Source organism: Mycothermus thermophilus, assembly GCF_041956435.1.
Source record: "Mycothermus thermophilus strain CBS 625.91 unplaced genomic scaffold VTJ04scaffold_3, whole genome shotgun sequence".
In the NCBI taxonomy this organism is placed as follows: Eukaryota; Fungi; Ascomycota; class Sordariomycetes; order Sordariales; family Chaetomiaceae; genus Mycothermus; species Mycothermus thermophilus.
The window spans coordinates 222,497-240,825 of NW_027191429.1; the positions used below are offsets into that span (position 1 = coordinate 222,497).

At 54.5% G+C, this 18,329-nt stretch overlaps 8 protein-coding genes across 8 annotated transcripts; 4 read left to right on the forward strand and 4 right to left on the reverse strand.

Moving 5' to 3' along the window:
• Window positions 1–905: 905 nt before the first annotated feature.
• VTJ04DRAFT_4176 (uncharacterized protein) lies at window positions 906–1,941 on the forward strand (the record flags this gene model as incomplete). Its single annotated transcript, XM_069362157.1, has 3 exons — window positions 906–1,268; window positions 1,338–1,508; window positions 1,582–1,941. 3 exons carry the CDS (start codon window positions 906–908, stop codon window positions 1,939–1,941), a joined length of 894 nt encoding a protein of 297 aa, XP_069219132.1.
• A 458-nt stretch (window positions 1,942–2,399) lies between these two features.
• On the forward strand, window positions 2,400–3,827 carry VTJ04DRAFT_4177 (uncharacterized protein; the record flags this gene model as incomplete). The annotated part of the gene is made up of 2 exons (XM_069362158.1): window positions 2,400–3,692; window positions 3,744–3,827. 2 exons carry the CDS (start codon window positions 2,400–2,402, stop codon window positions 3,825–3,827), a joined length of 1,377 nt encoding a protein of 458 aa, XP_069219133.1.
• A 209-nt stretch (window positions 3,828–4,036) lies between these two features.
• Window positions 4,037–6,812, reverse strand: VTJ04DRAFT_4178 (uncharacterized protein; the record flags this gene model as incomplete). The annotated part of the gene is made up of 7 exons (XM_069362159.1): window positions 4,037–4,296; window positions 4,357–4,648; window positions 4,708–4,756; window positions 4,855–5,066; window positions 5,126–5,196; window positions 5,271–5,302; window positions 5,908–6,812. The coding sequence occupies 7 exons, from the start codon at window positions 6,810–6,812 to the stop codon at window positions 4,037–4,039; spliced, it is 1,821 nt and encodes a 606-aa protein (XP_069219134.1).
• Window positions 6,813–8,074: 1,262 nt separating this feature from the next.
• On the forward strand, window positions 8,075–9,664 carry VTJ04DRAFT_4179 (uncharacterized protein; the record flags this gene model as incomplete). The annotated part of the gene is made up of 1 exon (XM_069362160.1): window positions 8,075–9,664. One exon carries the CDS (start codon window positions 8,075–8,077, stop codon window positions 9,662–9,664), a length of 1,590 nt encoding a protein of 529 aa, XP_069219135.1.
• A 457-nt stretch (window positions 9,665–10,121) lies between these two features.
• On the reverse strand, window positions 10,122–11,604 carry VTJ04DRAFT_4180 (uncharacterized protein; the record flags this gene model as incomplete). The annotated part of the gene is made up of 6 exons (XM_069362162.1): window positions 10,122–10,273; window positions 10,409–10,926; window positions 10,993–11,033; window positions 11,091–11,160; window positions 11,224–11,411; window positions 11,485–11,604. 6 exons carry the CDS (start codon window positions 11,602–11,604, stop codon window positions 10,122–10,124), a joined length of 1,089 nt encoding a protein of 362 aa, XP_069219136.1.
• A 1,411-nt stretch (window positions 11,605–13,015) lies between these two features.
• VTJ04DRAFT_4181 (uncharacterized protein) lies at window positions 13,016–13,583 on the reverse strand (the record flags this gene model as incomplete). Its single annotated transcript, XM_069362163.1, has 4 exons — window positions 13,016–13,082; window positions 13,166–13,245; window positions 13,349–13,450; window positions 13,494–13,583. The coding sequence occupies 4 exons, from the start codon at window positions 13,581–13,583 to the stop codon at window positions 13,016–13,018; spliced, it is 339 nt and encodes a 112-aa protein (XP_069219137.1).
• Window positions 13,584–13,819: 236 nt separating this feature from the next.
• VTJ04DRAFT_4182 (uncharacterized protein) lies at window positions 13,820–14,564 on the reverse strand (the record flags this gene model as incomplete). Its single annotated transcript, XM_069362164.1, has 2 exons — window positions 13,820–14,429; window positions 14,518–14,564. 2 exons carry the CDS (start codon window positions 14,562–14,564, stop codon window positions 13,820–13,822), a joined length of 657 nt encoding a protein of 218 aa, XP_069219138.1.
• A 1,161-nt stretch (window positions 14,565–15,725) lies between these two features.
• On the forward strand, window positions 15,726–18,245 carry VTJ04DRAFT_4183 (uncharacterized protein; the record flags this gene model as incomplete). The annotated part of the gene is made up of 1 exon (XM_069362165.1): window positions 15,726–18,245. The coding sequence occupies one exon, from the start codon at window positions 15,726–15,728 to the stop codon at window positions 18,243–18,245; it is 2,520 nt and encodes an 839-aa protein (XP_069219139.1).
• Window positions 18,246–18,329: the final 84 nt, after the last annotated feature.

Sequence of the window (18,329 nt, forward strand, 5' to 3'; positions counted from 1 at the left end):
TCTCTCTCTCTCTCTCTCTTTTTTTTTTTTTTTTTTTTTTTTTTTTTTAAAAAAAAATTTTGCCAGAAATGGGCACATATCTTAATCTATTACAAGCAAAATGTCACATAGTTGAAAATCGCCAAATTAGACCCCTCAAACTATGATTGGAGCTCTTACTGCAGGCGTGTATGTAACAATCTGTCCTGCAAAGATTTAGGAGATTTAGGCTGCTCGCACTGGTATGTGAGCATTCGACTGGGCTTCGCCCGTTGGATTATTAACTAGTCCCCCATGATCAATGAATTGAACGGGATGGTGTGTCTTGAATCTCCGAATCATCCCTGTAGTAGTGCGTTTTGGTGTGTCTACGAGTAGAGCTGATGTGTGGATACTGACGTGTAATATGGAGAAGTAGTCTCGACATCGAATCCAAAGAACACGTTCAACTGAGGATTAATAATCGAGGCAGCTCCTTTGAAGCCGGACTGTTGTTCCGTCTGACCGTTGGTGTTTTCTTGGCTTCTGCCGTTTCAGCCGCCTCCTAGCCCAAAGCCTTGTTGCTTGATTATCTCAGCCGTTCCAAGGCCTTCTTTCAGGGCTCACTGATTAGTAAACTCGGACCATACACGACTAGAAACGGACTAACGCTATCGTTAGGGCTGCGTTGTATCGTAGTTTCATGATGCTTGGTGACATAGTTTGGCGTTTTCAGAGTCAGGTTCTCCAGGTGGTGACGCGGACTGCGACAAGTCCGTCGTAATCCGAAGCGTCGAGGTGGCCCCATGAGGATATAAACTGATGATAGGCATCGGTAAGGAAGCACCTGGGCACTATTACAACAGCACAACCAAGACTCCAATTCCTTCCAATTACCTCTCAAACACACCATCCCCCTCGCCACACAACCCAAAACATCCATCATCATGCACGTCACTGTCGTCCCAGCTTCGCCCAAGACCGGCCATGCCACGATCCGCGCCCTCTTGGACAGCCCTTCAGGGCCCACCATCAGGGGTTACTATCGTGATCTCAGCCGGGTCCCCGACGAGTTCAAGTCCAACCCGCGCTTCGAGGCCGTGAAGGGCGACGTGGAAGACGCAGCCAGCTTGGATTTCTCCGGCTCTGACGCCGTTTTCAACATTACCCCTCCCATCTTTGACGAGAGAGATCTTGTCGAGCATGCTCGGCAGGTGTCTGAGAATGTCAAGGCTGCTGTCAAGAAGGCCGGATCAGTCAAGCGGGTCGTGCTCCTGTCCAGTGTTGGTGCCCAATATGACCATGGCACGGTAAGCTTTGAGCCACCTAGTCACAGCACCTGAAACGTGTCTCAGAATCATGGTGCTGATGCTTGACAGGGCGAAATTCTGTCCAACCATGCCGCAGAGAGCATCTTGAAGGATGCCGCACCTGAAGTCGTTTTCGTGCGCTGCAGCTACTTCATGGAGAATTGGGGAATGAGCCTGGAGACCATCCCCCAGGGCTTCTTCTTCACCACGCTTACACCCCTGGATCGTACTTTGCCAATGGTAATGCTACCTCTATTAACCTCACTTCCGCACCATCCACACTTGCCCATGTGTACTGACGGAATCGTTTCAGGTGGCTGTCAAGGACATCGCCTCGGCCTGCGCCGCCGAGCTCCTCGCCACAGGGTCTGCTCTCCCCTCAACCCCGTACGCCTACGAGTTGTGGGGTCCGCGGGAGTACACCTCGAATGATGTGAAGAAGGCGTTCGAAGAGGTGACGGGCACCAGCCTTGAGCTAAAGGCCATCGAGAAGGACGGCCTCTATGACTTCTACGCTGCCGTCTTCCCTCCGAAGGTTGCCGCTCTGTATGCCGAGATGAACGCCAGCTATCTCGACGGCGGCATCCTGGAGAAGAACCCAGAGCCGACCGGCGAGATTCGGCGCGGCACCACCGAGTTGGTGGAGGCATTTAGGGGCATGTTGCAGGGCTGAGATGGGGGCTGGTTTGTGAAATGGGCAGAACAAGCCACGGAACTACGTGATGGATGCTAGGTAGTGATTTGGGGGATTTGCGGCCTTGGTACTAGGAGGCGGCCAGAGAATAACAGCTTGCATTTCGTTGATTTACCTTGATATTGTGAATTGGTGCCTTAACACGTACATTCACTGCTCGTAGTAGGTCCCATGACGTTTGCCCCTTTGATCCTTGGAAACTTGGATGATGTACCAACATTGATTGGCCACAAGGTCCCGGACTCGACGTCATGTAGATGCATCGAGGCGAAAAGAACCTTCAGTTGAACGTATTATTGGCAAACATAAGCCTGACCAACATTTCTAATATATATTATCGTATTTATTTTAATTATGGACACATTTGGCCTTCTACATCTAGGTATTACCCAGGTCTCCAGGGTATAGCTTCAATCCATCAGCACTTGGAATTCGCCATGGCGTCTGGGCTTCTACACATTTTCCTTGCTGCGATCCAGGCCAGCGTGTCTGTTCTCCTTGTCATGATGTACGGATCGCTCGCCGCGCATCTCGGATTGATTGACCGAGCCAGTACGCGCCCGATATCCAAACTCTGTGTCCGCATATTCCTCCCTGCGCTGCTCATCGCCCAGGTCGGAGCCGAGATACAACCTGAAAATGCCCATCGCTACCTCATCGTCGTGATTTGGGGCATCATATGTCATGGGGTCTCACTCCTTGCGGGTATTCTCGGCCACTGGGTGTTCAACATGCCCGATTGGACCATCCCAGGCATTCTCGTCTCCAACACTACGAGCTTCCCATTGCTCCTCATCACCTCGCTAGAAGGGACTGGTATCCTAGAGTCGCTGATTGCACCCGGCGAGACGACCAAAGACGCCATTGAACGCGCCAAGTCCTACTTCCTCATCTTTTCGACCGTGAGCAACTGTGTAACGTTTGGCATTGGCCCTCGCCTGATTGACACGGAGCATCCGCCCGAAAATGAGGAGAAAGAGAACGGGAAGCAGGGCCACGGTGACGGCTTACATGGCATGCCACCGATATTTGACGTGGAAGCAAGCGAGCAGACTCGGCTGTTGGATCCTCCCCAGTCAAATGCTGTCCGCCGGCCTGGACATGCTCGTCGCAGCAGCAGCTTCTTCCTGGCTCGTCCAACAGAATCCCAAACCCCTGCGCCTCGGCCCGACAACCGGAAGCCATGGTTTATGTCACGCCCGAGCTGGGACCGGTTCTCACCCAGGTCAAAGTGGTGGCTCCTCTTAGTCCTCGACTTCTTCAACGCCCCGCTGCTAGGGGCTATTGTCGGTACAACCCTCGGCTTGGTATCACCTCTTCACAGGGCATTCTTCAACAACAACGAGGACGGTGGCATCTTCACAGCCTGGCTGACCTCATCTCTCTCTTCCGTGGGCGATCTTTTCATCTCGCTTCCCGTCGTTGTCGCTGGCGTCACGTTGCTCTGTTCCACCAGAGAAGCAAAAGAACGTCACGAAAATGCTATTTCCAGCACACCCTGGGCCACTGTGAGTTACATTCTGCTGGTGCGCTTCGTTCTATGGCCCGTTGTTTCGATCGGCTTCATCTACGCTCTGGCGGCCAAGACAAGCTTGCTCGGGACGGATCCGATGTTGTGGTTTTGTCTTGCCATCATGCCGTGCGGGCCAAGTGCTATGAAGCTTATTACGCTGGTCCAGGTGGCTAGTGGGTCACCGGAGACAGAGAAGCATATTTCTCAACTTCTTACTGTAAGGAACCGGGCTATTTCAGGTGCGGATTCGACACTGACAACAGTTCAGATATCATATCTCATGTCTCCCATGCTTTCGATATCTATCGCTGGGAGCCTGATTGCGAGCGAGAAAGCTCTCCCGAACCGATGAGAGCTGGTCCGAGGAAACCTTTCAAAGGAACAGACTTGGTCAAGTGCGCAGATTGCCTGAAAAAAGGAAATGTTCTCTTAGGTGTATATTTGAGCCAAGCATTAGAAGCAAGTGCTCTTGATATAGTCCCAAGAACGTCTCTGAATGATTTTCACGACCCTGACAAATGGCAAAGGACTCAATGCCGGACCACCAATCTCATTTATTAATTACTCGTTCCTGAAAATGTGAGCCAGGAAATCCTCAACCTTGGTGAGCTTATAGTCAGGGAAGATGTGGTTCCACTCGTCCGAGACAGTCGCATGCCCATCGGCTATGTGGAGAAGAACTCCGGCGAGTAGCGCGCTCGCGAACTCGGGAGTGTTCAGTTCGGCCAGGCTTGGGTGGTCGAAGAATGGGAGACGCGCCGTCTTCACGACACCTGCCTTCAGGTCCTCCACGTCCAGTCTTTCGACCTCGTACCGTTTTCCTGTAGTCGCTCTGTGAGAGATTATATCGATGACAAGGACTGGGTATCTATGCGGCTTACCAGTGATCCTCTCGCCAATGGCAATTTCCTCGGCGAGAGAGAGTGTGTGGCCATTGATTCCACCGACCTTGGGCCACTCGCCGTCGTACTCCACTGCTTTCACGACGATGTTGACCAGGTCCTGAATGGACGTATACGTGACTTTGGCGGTCAGGTCACCCACACCATGGGCAAACCCTTCGTTATGGTCCACAATAATGAAGGACCCCGAGTTGTAGTGCTTTCTCGTTTTGTGGCTCCCGGCGAGGAGTTCAAGGAACCAGCCGGGCTGGAAAAGAGAGTATTCGATGACCTGTCGTGGGGTGTAAGCATTAGGTACGACAGTTACAGCACAGAATATCTCAACCTTGCCTTTTTATCCTTGTTCAGGTCCTCCAGGTACTTCCGGATCACCAGCTTGCTGTCATACCAGGCGAGGTGGTTGATTTCGGCGCTTGAAGTTCCTCGTCATTAACACATCGGGCTGCGGACAGAGGAGATGCTTAGCCAAACACTTACGGCCCCCATTCGCTGGGTGCGATTCTCTTGACACCGGCTTCGATGGCGGCATCGATCAGTGCCTTTTGGTTCGCGCCGCCTTCGTCCTTATGAGCCACGATGAAGGACAACACCGTGTGAACTCCCTCGAGAGCTTGAGCGAGGGCCTTTCTGTCTTGGAAGTCCACCTTCACCCAGACTGTGCCCTCAATAGCCGTTTCCGGAGTGACATCCTGATTGTGTCAACACTTCATGTTCCAGCTCCGCCCTGGTATCCGTGTTCAGTTCATACCTTTCGTGCAAGGATGATGATCTCGTGTTTCCCAGTGGCTAATAGGCCATCGATGATCTCACGGGCAACCTCTATTATCGCAAGGCGTTAATTAGTAACCGACCTTGAAATGAACGGCTGCGTGGCTTAATTAAGGAACACTGACGGCCAGGCCCTGCAATGGCGATCTTGACCATGCTGGGTTTCGATACGATGAGTGGTCTGTATTATCTACGGCTTCAGCTCAATAACAACTGATCTGAGGTCGATAGAATGATGAAGTCCAGGGAAATTAATTATGGACATTTTTGGATCGACATATATGTGCACTTCGACAGAAAACTCCTAACATCACAGCCCGGTCGTGGCCTGCTTGCACAAAATCACAGCATCATTGCTAAAGATGAAGCAATCATGCCTGTCTCCTACGACGGTTTGGTGCAATTGGTCACGATATTGTTGTCAACAGGTCAGTGTTGTTGCTGATGACAAATGTCGGACCTTTTCGCGAGGGGGTCGGCTTTGTTCATGCTAGCCTCGGAGACTTTTGACTGCACATCGGCATAATTGAGACCACGAACGGAGTTCGGCACGGTAATCCTCAGTCGGCACCTCGTCTTGAAGCCGACTATTATTTGATGATAACAAACAGCAAGCCTTCGTTATGTACCTTTCCTTTGCGTATACCATTGTCCTGTCCAGCCCCCGAACCCCGGGACATCTTTGAAATCCGTGGATGAGACCATCAATTCGAATCCTCGGGCCACAGGTCGTAGCCAAAGGTGTCTTTCATATTCACGAACCGACAGTTTTTGGTTCGAGCCACTTCTTGGATTGCGTTGAAGTCCTCGTCTGACAACACGGGGATGTGGAAATTGCTCTCGATGCGCTCGGGTGTGGAGCTCTTGGGGAGAACAACATAGCCCCGCTGAATGCCCCAGGCTAAGAGCACTTGGGCGAGACTGTGCCCACTTCTTCGAGCCGCTTCATTGAGTACGGGGTCCTTCCTAACCGTTTCCCCCGTTGAGGGAACTTGGTGTTGAGACCCCAGCGGCGAGTACGCGACGGGCATGATCTGGTGGGCAAAGCAATACTCGACCAGCTCCGTGTTCGGGAAGAAGGGATGGATTTCGATCTGGTTCACGGCCGGCTTGATTCGAGCGAACTTGAGGAGGTTTTCCAGCCTCGGGATAGTCCAGTTCGACACACCGATTGCTCGGGCCTTGCCGGTCTCGGCAAGCTCTTCCATCGCTCTCCAGGTTGGCTCCGGATTCTCTGTCAGCTCCTTGTTGATGATGTACTTTCCGTCTGAACCGAGTTTGACCGTGTAGTCCTCATTCCTCTCAGCCGCGATCGGCCAGTGAACGAGGAAGAGATCCACGTAATCGACCCTCAGCTTGGAGCATGAGTCTCGGAAACTCCACTTGACGTCTTCGGGAGCGTGCAGATGGTTCCAGACTTTGGTGCAGATGAAGATATCCTCCCTCTTGACGTTGGGATCTTTCGAGAGGAAATCGTGTAAGGCATCGCCGACCTCGTCCTCGTTTTCGTAGAACCAGGCGCAGTCGAGATGTCGGTACCCGACTTCTAAAGCCTTGGTCACGGCCTTGTAGGTCTGGCCTTTGGCTCCTTCGTTCGAGAAGGTTCCAAAGCCGACAGCGGGGATTTTGACGCCGTTGTTAAGCGTGTAGGTCTTGTTGGACGCCATGACGGTGTCGTCGAGGTCGTAATTACCAGACCGGTTTGACAGCTTCGAACTCGGTGGAAGCTCTTTTGACTATTGAAAAGGTTCAGAATACAGCCGTAGATCTGTCAATAGCTCACAGCCAGGCCCCCAGAGACGCAAGTTCGAGGGTTAAGACGTTTCTTGAGCCCTTTGCCAGAGAGTCCTACATGAGTGTTACCGAAGTCGTTCAACCTATGATCTCGGCAGTGGGCATCTGTTTTTGTTAGCCAAACACTGGCTCGCGGCTCGCGCTTGAGAGAATTATGCTCGGAGGCAAATCAAGATGTGAATCCTGACAATCATGGAGGGTTCCACTGAGTGACGTCGTTAACCATTTAGTAGTACAATAGGTACCCAGTTTGTAAAGGGGCAAAATCGGTTTCCACTTCGGAAATATCAGGGACAAACTCAGCATCCGCACTCATGCAGAGTTTTCGAAGTGTGGTCCAATTGCTCAGCTCTGAGACAGAAACAGCTTTGGAGCTCTGGTGGGCTGGGACAGATAGGTCCGAGTCATGAACAGATCTCTCGGGGCGATGGATGCTCCCTGAATTGCTGGGCTAAAACACGCCGACAAAACACTGCATCCGGAGGCCCGGAGGCGAACTGAGACGGGCCTGGCCCGGAAAGGCTCCGCCGACACCCCTCTCATTCCCCTCGGACCTGACGGTGCTCCAGGTTAACGGAGCCAGTGACGACATCCTTCACATTCTTTGGGGAGCAGTGAACCTTTGTTGAAGGGGGCCAGTTCAACTTCAAAATTCGACTCACTTTGTGTACAGGTAATTATGTCCATTTGATGGGGGAACTAGTTAGAGGACATGACGCGAACACACAAACGCTTGTCCATGAAGGACAGAAAATTGCTCGTACAGCATGCATTGACCCATGCAGCCAGTATTAACATAGACACCGCTGGACTGTGAAGCACCCACCAAAGATTGATGATAACTGGGAACGCACCCACCAACACTGTGTTGTCGTCATAATGGATTCATATGTGGATATATCCCACACGACACCAGATTCAGAGCCACCGGAGATGAGACAATCGCAGGGAAGACGGGGCATCGCGACTCCGAAGTGGCTATCTGGAAGAAGCCGACTCGACCCGAGAGTCTGCTTCATGGTTTGTATATAAGAAGTGACAGTCTAGGCCATCGGGAGGCGAGAACATCTTTGAACATTGTACATTCCAACCTCCCTTCTCCTTATTCCACGTTAAGCACGTCCACAACATAACCATGTCGAAGTTCGGATACAGAGATGTCGAGTTCGGGGTTCCGAAGAACATCGACACTCCTCCCGACTCACCAGAAAAGGCTGCACACGAAAAGCATCATGCCGTCAAGACAACGGATGGTGCGAGTGCCATCAACATTAAGCACAAGCCAGAGACGCTTGCCCACAGGCGGAAGTCAAGCTGGGCGTTCCGCGATGGCCACCTAACGATCCCGTTGTCGCCCACTTCCCACAACACGCTCGAGGTGCCAGCAGTGCTCTCTCCAGATGCGGACTCAACTCTGTTCATGCACCCCCTCTCAGCATCCCCGTCAGAACGGGAGAGGAGGTTGTCTCGCAACTCATTCGGCTCATCGCTGCCCATCCCGTGGATACCACCACGCCACACTCGGCTTAACAGCGTCACGTACCCGGAGGGCTCCAAGGAAGAGCTGAAGGCCGCAGCTGCCGATCGTGCGGGCGTCCACCCGATCCTCGCCTCGCAGGTCCAGGACGTTTTCGCCGACAAGGTCGCCAAGGCCAAGAACATGGCTTTCGTCTTCGACATTGACGGCGTGTTGGTACATGGCGACAGGCTGATTCCCGAGGGGAAGCGGGTGCTTCGGATGCTCAACGGCGACAACCAGCTGGGCATCAAGATCCCCCACATCTTTCTCACCAACGGCTCCGGAAAGCCCGAACTGGCGCGGACACAGCAGCTTTCCGGCATCCTCGGCAGCAACATCAGCACGGAGCAGTTCATCCAGAGCCACACGCCCATGCGCGCACTGGCTCAGTACTACCACACGGTGCTTGTGGTTGGCGGCGAGGGTACGCGGTGCCGTGATGTCGCCGTGGAGTACGGCTTCCGGGACATCGTGGTGCCCAACGATATTCTCGCCTGGGACCCGACCATCGCGCCGTACCGCGTCTTCACGGAAGAGGAGCGGAAAGCAGCCAGGCCGCGCGACTTCTCCAAGATGAACATCGACGCCATCCTCGTCTTCTCAGACTCGCGCGATTACGCGACGGATATGCAGATCATCGTGGACCTGCTGCGGTCCGAGAAGGGACGGCTGGGTACGGTGGCCAAGGACCCCGTCAATGAACGGATCCCCATCTACTTCTCGCAGGGCGATTTGTTGTGTCCCACGGAGCATCCCATCCCGCGCATGAGCCAGGGCGCGTTCCGTATTGGTCTCGAGGCCATGTACAAGGCGTTGACAGGCGTGGAGCTCGAGCGCGTGGTGTACGGCAAGCCCGAGCTGGCGACGTACAAGTACGCCGACGAGGTTATTGCCGCGTGGATGGACTCGCTTCACGGCGAGGAGCGCGTGCCGGACAACATCTACATGATCGGTGACAACCCGGCTTCCGACATCGTCGGCGGCAATATGTACGGATGGAACACGTGCTTGGTGCGTACGGGAGTGTTCCAAGGGGGCGAGAACGACGAGGAGAACCCGGCCAGCTTCGGCGTATTTCCTAACGTGTGGGAGGCCGTCACGGCAGCATGCCGGAAGGAGTTGGGAGATGATTTTGTGTTCAAGTGGGAGGAGAAGAAGGTGAATCCTGTGCTCTCCAGACACGCCGCATCTGAGATCGAAGTTTGAGGTGGCGGCTCATGTTCAGGGAGATAAGAAAGAGAGAAACAAGGTCCTGGATCAGGCCGGGAATCAGCTAGGCATTTTGGAGTGTTAGTCTGCATCGATCCAATAGAACAGTTGCCAGGCACAGCCAACAATCGACTATTATCAGATACAGACCTGATTCGGGCCGTTTTCCCTCTATGAAGTCATAATTAACCGTTTCTGCTCAGGTTGGTAAGTTGATGGTGGCTTGGTGGGAAACGAATTACTGAACCAAGGCATTGATGACGCGCGATATAATATGGTGTGGACATCGTTGTGGACAGGCTCAGGTAATTAGGTAGGTAATATATCAACATTATGTGTCCACCTCGTGTGCGCAAGGCACCCTCAATGTCTTATGAAGGCAAACGGCGACATGGGCCAATGACTTTGCTCCTTGCCGCCTTACCATCTCTCCTCAATCCAACAACCACATCGCTCAGGCCGCCGGTTTGCGGCCAATGACAATACGGTGTGGGTACCACGTGTGAAGAGAGGGATCCCGCATCTGGCGCCGGAGGTGGGAAAGGTAGACCTTGATTTCCTCTGGCTTCCATCCCATCAAGGCCGCCCAGACGTAGTTGACGTAACCTGTTGGCGGAAGCGGAAACGCGTTATTATTAGCGATTGTCTTGGTTATAGCACCTGGATGGTGCGCATCATACAGGCGGGTGTGGTTTGGTGGATAGGGAGAGAGAAATACGGGGTGGGGAGTAGGGAACTCACCTTCCAGGTCTGAGGTCAGGACCGACTTGAACCAGATGCCAGTCTGCTTCTCCTCCGGGTCCGTGGGCCACTCGCCGATGGGAGCCTGGTAGTTGATGACCCGGATATCGACGAAACCGGCCTCCTCCATGCACTTCTTCTGGATATCGTCGGAGATAGGGAAGAAGGTGCGGCCCCATTTGTTGCCGGCTTCACGGAAAACCTTGCCCCACTGACCCATCGGGCTGTTTTCGTCCAGGGGTTTGTTGTGGCAGTACCAAACGGCGTCCTCTTCGTGGTGTTCCATCCAGCCTCCCGGGGCGGTGACGCGGAAAGCTTCCTTGTAGAACTTGGACCAGTCGGCGATGCACCCCAGGAGGCCACGCACGTGGAGATAGTCGAACTTGTTGTTGGGCCAGGTCCAGGCCACATTGGCATCGTCGATTTCGAACCTGACGTTGGGAGGAACCCAGCTGGGCTGGATTGGGCTGACGTCGGTGCCGACGACCTGGGCGTCCGGGAACTCATCGCCAAAATCACTATCCCCAGGGTCAGAGCATGTTTCCCGCAGCTGTCGCGTGTGTCCTCCTCGGAGGGTGACTTACATTGCCCAGACACCGGTTCCCGTGCCTATATCGAGGACATTCTGGAGAAGCCATGAGCATGGAGTTTTGGATATTTGTCACAGTTCACCCTTTCTTACCTTGACCTTCTCCTTCTCAAGCGGCGCAAGAAAGAGTTTGTTGCCAAACATGCGCGTAATGGCGTAATGACTGTTCACAAACAGACAGTCAGCCAGTCAGTTCAGACACTGGGCGCTCGTCGAAACATATTACTGAATGTTCATGGAGTTGATGTGACGCTCATCATTCGGGGCCCATGCTTCAGACTCGCCAATGTCCCTGGCGTATGTCCGACCCATGTGCTTGCGGTACTCGTGAATGCTGCTGCTGAGAGAAGCAGTGCTGCTGACCGCATCATTGTAGGCGGAGCCCGCATCCCACACATTGGGGTTGTCTTCGATCTGGCAGATAGAATCAGTTTCCGTTCAACGCGAAAACTAGACGTATGTCTTGTACGACGTAAGTAACGCTCACCTTTTCCCAATGCGACGCAGGCAGAATGTCACCCGCATTCGAGGTAACTGGACCCTTGGGAGGCGCCTCGCCCTCCGGGGATTTGTTCTCAACGGGCTGCGTGCTGTCTTTGTCACCCATTTTGACTCGGGGAGGTGTGTTGAGCTGGGAAGTACGAAACTGGAGGGTGAACGATCAAGAGGGGCAGCAGATATTTGATGAAAGATTGGACGAGACACAAGCTTGAATCCGCCCTTCCTCGTGAACAAGCACCTGAGCTGGCTTCTACGTAGGACCTGAGGTTCGTCAGGCAGATTGAAGGGAAAAGATCGGGTAGCGATGCAAGAGCGGAGAGATCTGCGTTCAAATTTGGATCTCCCAGATGGGACCCCCTAAGGATTTTATTCACAAAATATGTTGGATGAACCTCAGCGTGAGCTTTCCCTTTCTTCGCTTGTGAAGGCCAGCAACCGAATCGGAACAACTTCCGGGGTTTAGCTAATGGATGGATGGGTGTCCAGATGTAGTGACAGTGTGTGCGCTTCCGACAGGGCTCGGGTGGGCAGGGAACTTGACTGCGACATCTGCCCCCTGGCACTTTTCAAGTCTGCAACCGTGTTCAGTGGCTACAGGTCAAAATGCTGTCCCGGGGTCTGGACGTGCATATAACTAGTGTATGTGCAGACAAACCTAGGTAGGTGCTGAGCCCCAGGGCGGCATCACAAGGGGACAACTGGAATGCCACCAATGGCCAAGTGATTTGGCTGCCGACTAGTTAGTGTACTGATTAAGGCATGATTGTCGGTCGGGTTCTTTCGCCATGGCAGCTCCCAACCCGGCGCCGAGTGAATGGGGGGAAGGGGCTCTGTAGCGGAACTTGGCATCAACAATCTTTGAATTGGTGAGTGCCGACACGTGTTGAACAAACTACCACAGGACTTGTCACTGGCGGGCAAAACGTTTGCTGTACTTCCTTCCCTCGCCTCTGGGTTGTTCTCGTATGGACATACATGGCTTACACTTTGTGGACATGATCGACAGGCCTGGCCAAAGGATATCCGATGGCGTGGGGATACGGAGTACTTATTTCACGCAGCAGGGAGGAAGAGGTAATGAGCCCATCAGAGAGGGATGGCGCCGCGCAAGAATCCATTTCGAGACTCTTTTCCCGTCCTGTCCAGTCAGGGAACCCTGCGGTGGCAGGCCCCCAAGCCCAATGTGGCACTAAGCGGTAGCCACCCATGTCACCTCGAACATCTTGACCGATTGTCAGTAGGTACCGAGGGGCAGGACATTGATTATTCGTTGTTGCTTTGTGGTCGGAAAAGGACAATTCTCGTCGCCTGGTGGTGCTTTTCAGGTGACAATACAATATTTTGGTATATATCTTCGTGGTCAGGCACGAAGCCAGCCGTGGTGGGCAGACATACTTGTATCAAAGTGTTTGTCAAGATGAGATAAAGTACTTCGAACAAACTCCGTGACCACTGATTATCAGACACTACAGTCAAGGAGTCGACAACCCGTAACCCCGCCTGGATTCTCCTCCACCTCACACCTCCGCGGCGTGCGTGCAAGTGAGCACTTGGAGGCTCGAGGATCCCGTCGCGGCAGCAGTTCTGTGCCGGGCCAAAAGGAGCCTATCCTCGAAAGTCATCGACTATGCGTGTTAAAGCAGCAGATATATGTGTGCTCGCCTTACCGCCACGATTGGCCTCCTCTCGAAGAGACGAAGGCAACAGAACGCCCCTCCCGTCCTGGGGTGACACAACCGCACAGCATCTGTACACAAAGCATGCATGTCTCGCCGCGAACCGGCAGCCATGAGCTCATGATGAGAATGCAGTTGGCAGGATGGGAAAGGCGCTGCATGGACAGTACATACCGTCAGAAGGCGGAGGTGTGCCGATGGCAGAATGCAGGCGGCCTTGGGACAAGGCTTTTGGTCCTGTGCGCTGGGGTTGAGCGCAGAAGACCATCTTGCAGGCTGGGCATCTAACGCCAAGCCCCGAAACGAGCAAGGTACAGACTTGCAGACCCAGGGTCAAAACCATGACAGGTTTGAATCGGTCGACCGACAAGATATCCGTAAAAGTCCGTACCCCCGACGTGGCAGACATCGATGCTGCGGATGTGGGGTTGTAAAACGTTTGGGCCCGGAGGACTGTCCGATCGTCCTCGGTAAAGGTCAACGGCAACTTTGGGAACTCCCTGATGGCTTCCTCCAAAACATACCATGGGCGCCGGGGCCTGAGGGAGGCTGCTCACTTGGCCACTCCTCGAACCCCGATTTCGTCAATCCAGACGTTGCAGAATTTGGGATCACGCATGAGAAGGCCCTAGGGTGGATTCTTCTCTACTTCCACTCCTTGTGGCGGAGATCCCACGAGATGGTTCGGCGGTATCCGTTTTCTGGGCTCGGCTCTACAACGCGTTTTACCATGGTGAGACCGCTCCCCAGGACAATCACCTCCAGGCCACCCAAATATTTCTCGACCGGAGTGGGAAGCACGGTCTGGGAGTAGAGCAGACGCATGGCACGGCGTTGGGCCAGAGGCAACCTCTTCTCTTTCATGATGTAGCGGTCCATGGTGTGCAGCGAGTCAAAGGACCAGGCGTTGAGGCGGAAGGGCAACAAGGCCGTCTCGTGATACAGCTGTCTGCAGACGGGCGAGAGCAACGTCATGCCGCGGGGAGGGCCCGAACGGTCCGAGGGTTGCTGGTGCTGTTTCCTGGGGCGAGGGTCGCGGTCCCTCCAGGGGTTTTGGTCTCTGTCGAGGATGCGGCAATAGAAGCCGCCCTCGGAGGTTTCGTAGTAGCGCTGGCCGTTCCGGACGCGAGCCTTGTGTTCCCACCTCTTGAAGCACACGTGGATCTGGCCGACGTCGAGGACGAGTTCGTAGATGCGGTTGCGCAGTTCGGGAGGGAGTCGGAGGAGGGGGGAGAGGCGCTGATTGCGCTCCCAGCTGTTGAGTGATAAGAGAGGATGAGCGCTTCTCCCGAGCAAACAGAGACTCCGAGACCTGTTCCGGGGCAGACGACGGGCTTACGTACAGCTCGAACTCGCGCGTGTCTTCTTTGGGGAACGATCTGTGCAGCATATTTCGAATTCTTCGCTGGCGATCTCTGTTTAGCTGCATGTCTGCAAGCTCTGTTGGCGGGCGGCCGAGTCGCAAGTACTCCGGACGCGAGCCACGCTTGTGCGGTCGAGGCGGTTCAAGTTTTCAAGGCGTCTGTATGTCTTTGGAGAGTCGAGGATGACGTGAGGTTGAACCAAGGTTGAGCCAAGGTTTTGGTTTGTTGTTTTGTTCTGAAAGCGGCACGTTAGCCTCTGGAGGCCGCAGCGACTCCATGCAAGCAAGGATGGCCCAGGAATCGATGGAGACAGACGAGAGAGTGACCGCAGGGTCCCGACCTTGAAGCCAGCATGTGTCCCAGGTTCCCGGACAGGTTGCGTGCCAAGTGGGGGGGCCAACGGGCAGATCATTGCATCAGCCGTCGAACATTTCGCTCCACTCTCCGTCTTCCACCACCTGCTTGCCCAGACCCATCTCAGCCCACAGTCCCCAAAATGCCCGTGCCTTCCATTCCGCAAGGACGTCGTCACGTCGCACAACGTACCTAAGGTACACAGTATGCACTTAGGTAGTGGGCATCCATGAGGTAGATGATACTCCGAGCTCATGGCCTGGGGTCTGGGGCTTCCTAATACAGAGCATGTCCATGGCGGTCACCCAGCGGGATCCGTCTCCCGGAAGTCCAGACTTCAAATGCGGGGATCGTTTCGGTTCCCAGACGGTCGCCAGTTGTTAGCCCGATGCCACCGAAAGCCGTCGTGACGGACAAGCCTGTCGCTCTTTCTCCACAAACCTTTTGCGAAACAGACGCCAACCGAGAAAGGAAACCACCTGCGGGCAGGGCGCACCTGACCTGCACCGCGCCTGACTCTCCGCAGCGTCGGTTTCCTGTTCCTGCCCCTCGATTCCTGCCCCTCGATGAATACCTGATCGAGGTGGGGATCGACATTCATCTCTTTTAACTTCGCCCTCACTCACCCTACTCTGTACAAACCAGTAGACCATTCTGCTACATCCTTTTATTCATCTTGCTCAAGAGTTCGGACCTGGAATCATCACTTTATCCCGGGTCCGTGTCTGGGGGAATGCAGCCCTGAGAACCATCTCAGGATCTGTCTCGGACTCCAGAACCAGGGACATACTTCACATCAAGAGCTGAGAGATGCCCACCTGCAGACCGGAGCCATGGCTTCCTATCGCTACACATTTCCCTGCCAGCCCGTGGCAGATCCAAAGGCCATCGTCAAAGGCAGCAAAGGCAACTCTCACTACCGCTTCACCGTCTTGACAGACCGATTGATCCGCTATGAATGGTCCGAGGATGGAGGCTTCGAGGACCGTGTGTCCACCTTTGCCCTCTTCCGCCGTTTTCCTGTACCCCACTACCGTGTAGTCGAGTCCAAGGACCGCCTCGAGATCATTACCGACCACTTCCACCTCACCTACGACAAGAACAAGTTCTCATACCAGGGTCTCACGGTGAAAGTCGGCGATGACACCTGGCACTACGACGGCAAGAGTTACGGTGATCTCGGCGGCACCGCTCGAACCCTCGATGGCGCGTACGGCCGTATTAAGCTTGAACCTGGCGTCCTGTCGCGCAAGGCCTACGCCGTCCTCGATGACAGCAAGTCTATGCTCTTTGACAAGGGCTGGATTGCCATCCGTAAACCAGGCCGCATCGATGGTTACGTCTTTGCCTACAACCGCGATCACAAGGCCGCCATCCGTGACTTTTACCGTCTTTCGGGAAGCCAGCCTGTCCTTCCCCGCTGGGCCTTGGGCAATTGGTGGTCACGCTATCATGCCTACACCGCGACCGAGTACCTTGAGGTTATGGACCACTTCAAGCGCGAAGGCATCCCGCTGAACGTGGCCGTCGTCGACATGGACTGGCACAAGACCAACATCCCTCCCAAGTACGGCTCTGGTTGGACGGGATACAGCTGGAACCGCGATCTGTTTCCTGACCCCGATGCCTTCCTCCAAGCCCTGCATGATCGCGGCCTGAAGGTGACCCTGAATGACCACCCCGCCGACGGTATCCGCCCTTTCGAGGACTTGTACCCGGCCGTCGCCAAGGCCCTCGGCTACGATGTTACCCGCGAGGAACCCATCCCCTTTGACTGTACCGACCGTGCTTTCCTGGACGCTTACTTTGATGTCCTTAAGTTGGCCCTTGAGAAGCAGGGCGTGGACTTTTGGTGGATCGACTGGCAGCAGGGCAACCGCACCAAGATTCCTGGTGTCGATCCGCTCTGGGTCCTCAATCACTATCACTACCTCACCAGTCTTCGCAGCCTCGATAAGCTGCAGCGGCCCCTGACGTTCTCGCGCTACGCCGGTGCCGGCTCCCACCGTTATCCCATCGGGTTTTCGGGTGACCAGCAGATCACTTGGGAGGGCTTGGAATTCCAGCCCGAGTTCACGGCCACTGCCTCCAATATTGGCTACGGCTGGTGGAGCCATGACATCGGTGGCCACTGGGGAGGTATCCGTAATAGCGAACTTGCCGTGCGCTGGGTCCAGCTGGGCGTCTTCTCCCCCATCATGCGCTTGCATTCGTCCAAGAGCCGTTGGAACTCCAAGGAGCCTTGGAGCTTCGAGAAAGAACCAGGGCAGATCATGAAGGATTTCCTCATCCTCCGCCACCGCCTCATCCCTTATCTCTACACCATGAACATCCGCGCCAGCTACGAATCCGAGCCTCTCATCCAGCCCATGTACTGGAACCACAAGGAAGAAGAGGCCTACACCGTCCCCACGCAGTACTATTTCGGCCCCAACCTTATCGTCGCTCCCATCACCTCTCCAAATAGCCCGTGCACGCTCCTAGGTGGTGTTCGCGCCTGGCTTCCACCAGGCCGCTTTGTTGACTTGTTCCATCCTCATCTTGTCTACGACGGCGGCCGCTACGTCCACCTGCATCGCGATCTGACCCAGCTTCCTTTGCTCGCCAAGGAGGGCACCATCCTCCCCATCGACGCCTCACCCAGGCTAGCCAACGGATCACCTCGGCCCTCCGAGATAACAATACTCCTTGTTGTTGGCAAGGATGCCCATTTTGAGCTCGTCGAAGAGCCTGAGGACAAGACGCACCGCGGTGACGATGACGATGAAGACACGGATCCGCTGACGGCTTCGAAACCAGCCCTTAGCGATTTCGTCCGCACTCCAATCTCATGGAGACAGAAAGATGGTGTGCTAGTCATCGGGCCTGAATGGAATGGGGTCGGCAAGTGGAGGCAGTGGAATGTCAAGCTGGTTGGCTACACAGGTAGCGCCGTGAGGAGCAACGTGTCTGGGTTCAGGGTCACGCAGGACCAGGGATCCACTACCATTGCCTTGGGGAATGTCCATAGATGGGACCCCGATGGCTTCGAGATCTTCTTGGGCAAGGACCTGCAGCTGGACCCGGTGGACATTCAGCGTCGTGCCTTCGACATGCTACATCGTTGCGAGATGGAATACCACAAGAAAGACCCAGTCTGGGATGTCATCAGGAGCTCGGATGGTCCCGCGACCAAGGTTCAGAGGTTGCTAAAGTTGAACGTTGACCCTGCGCTCAAGAATGCCGTCATGGAGATTTGGTCTGCAGACGGGAGGTCCGCAGGGTCCGTGAAGGGTCACGAGAGGTGGCTAGACACGAAAACGGGAGAGGTTGATGATCTGAACGAGCTGCTCAAGGAGTATGTCATCGTTTGAGATCCCATCCGGCACCATCATACTGTTCTTATGGGGTTTACATGTTTGCGTGATTGTCTCAGCTAAATACCGGCTTTTGGTGTT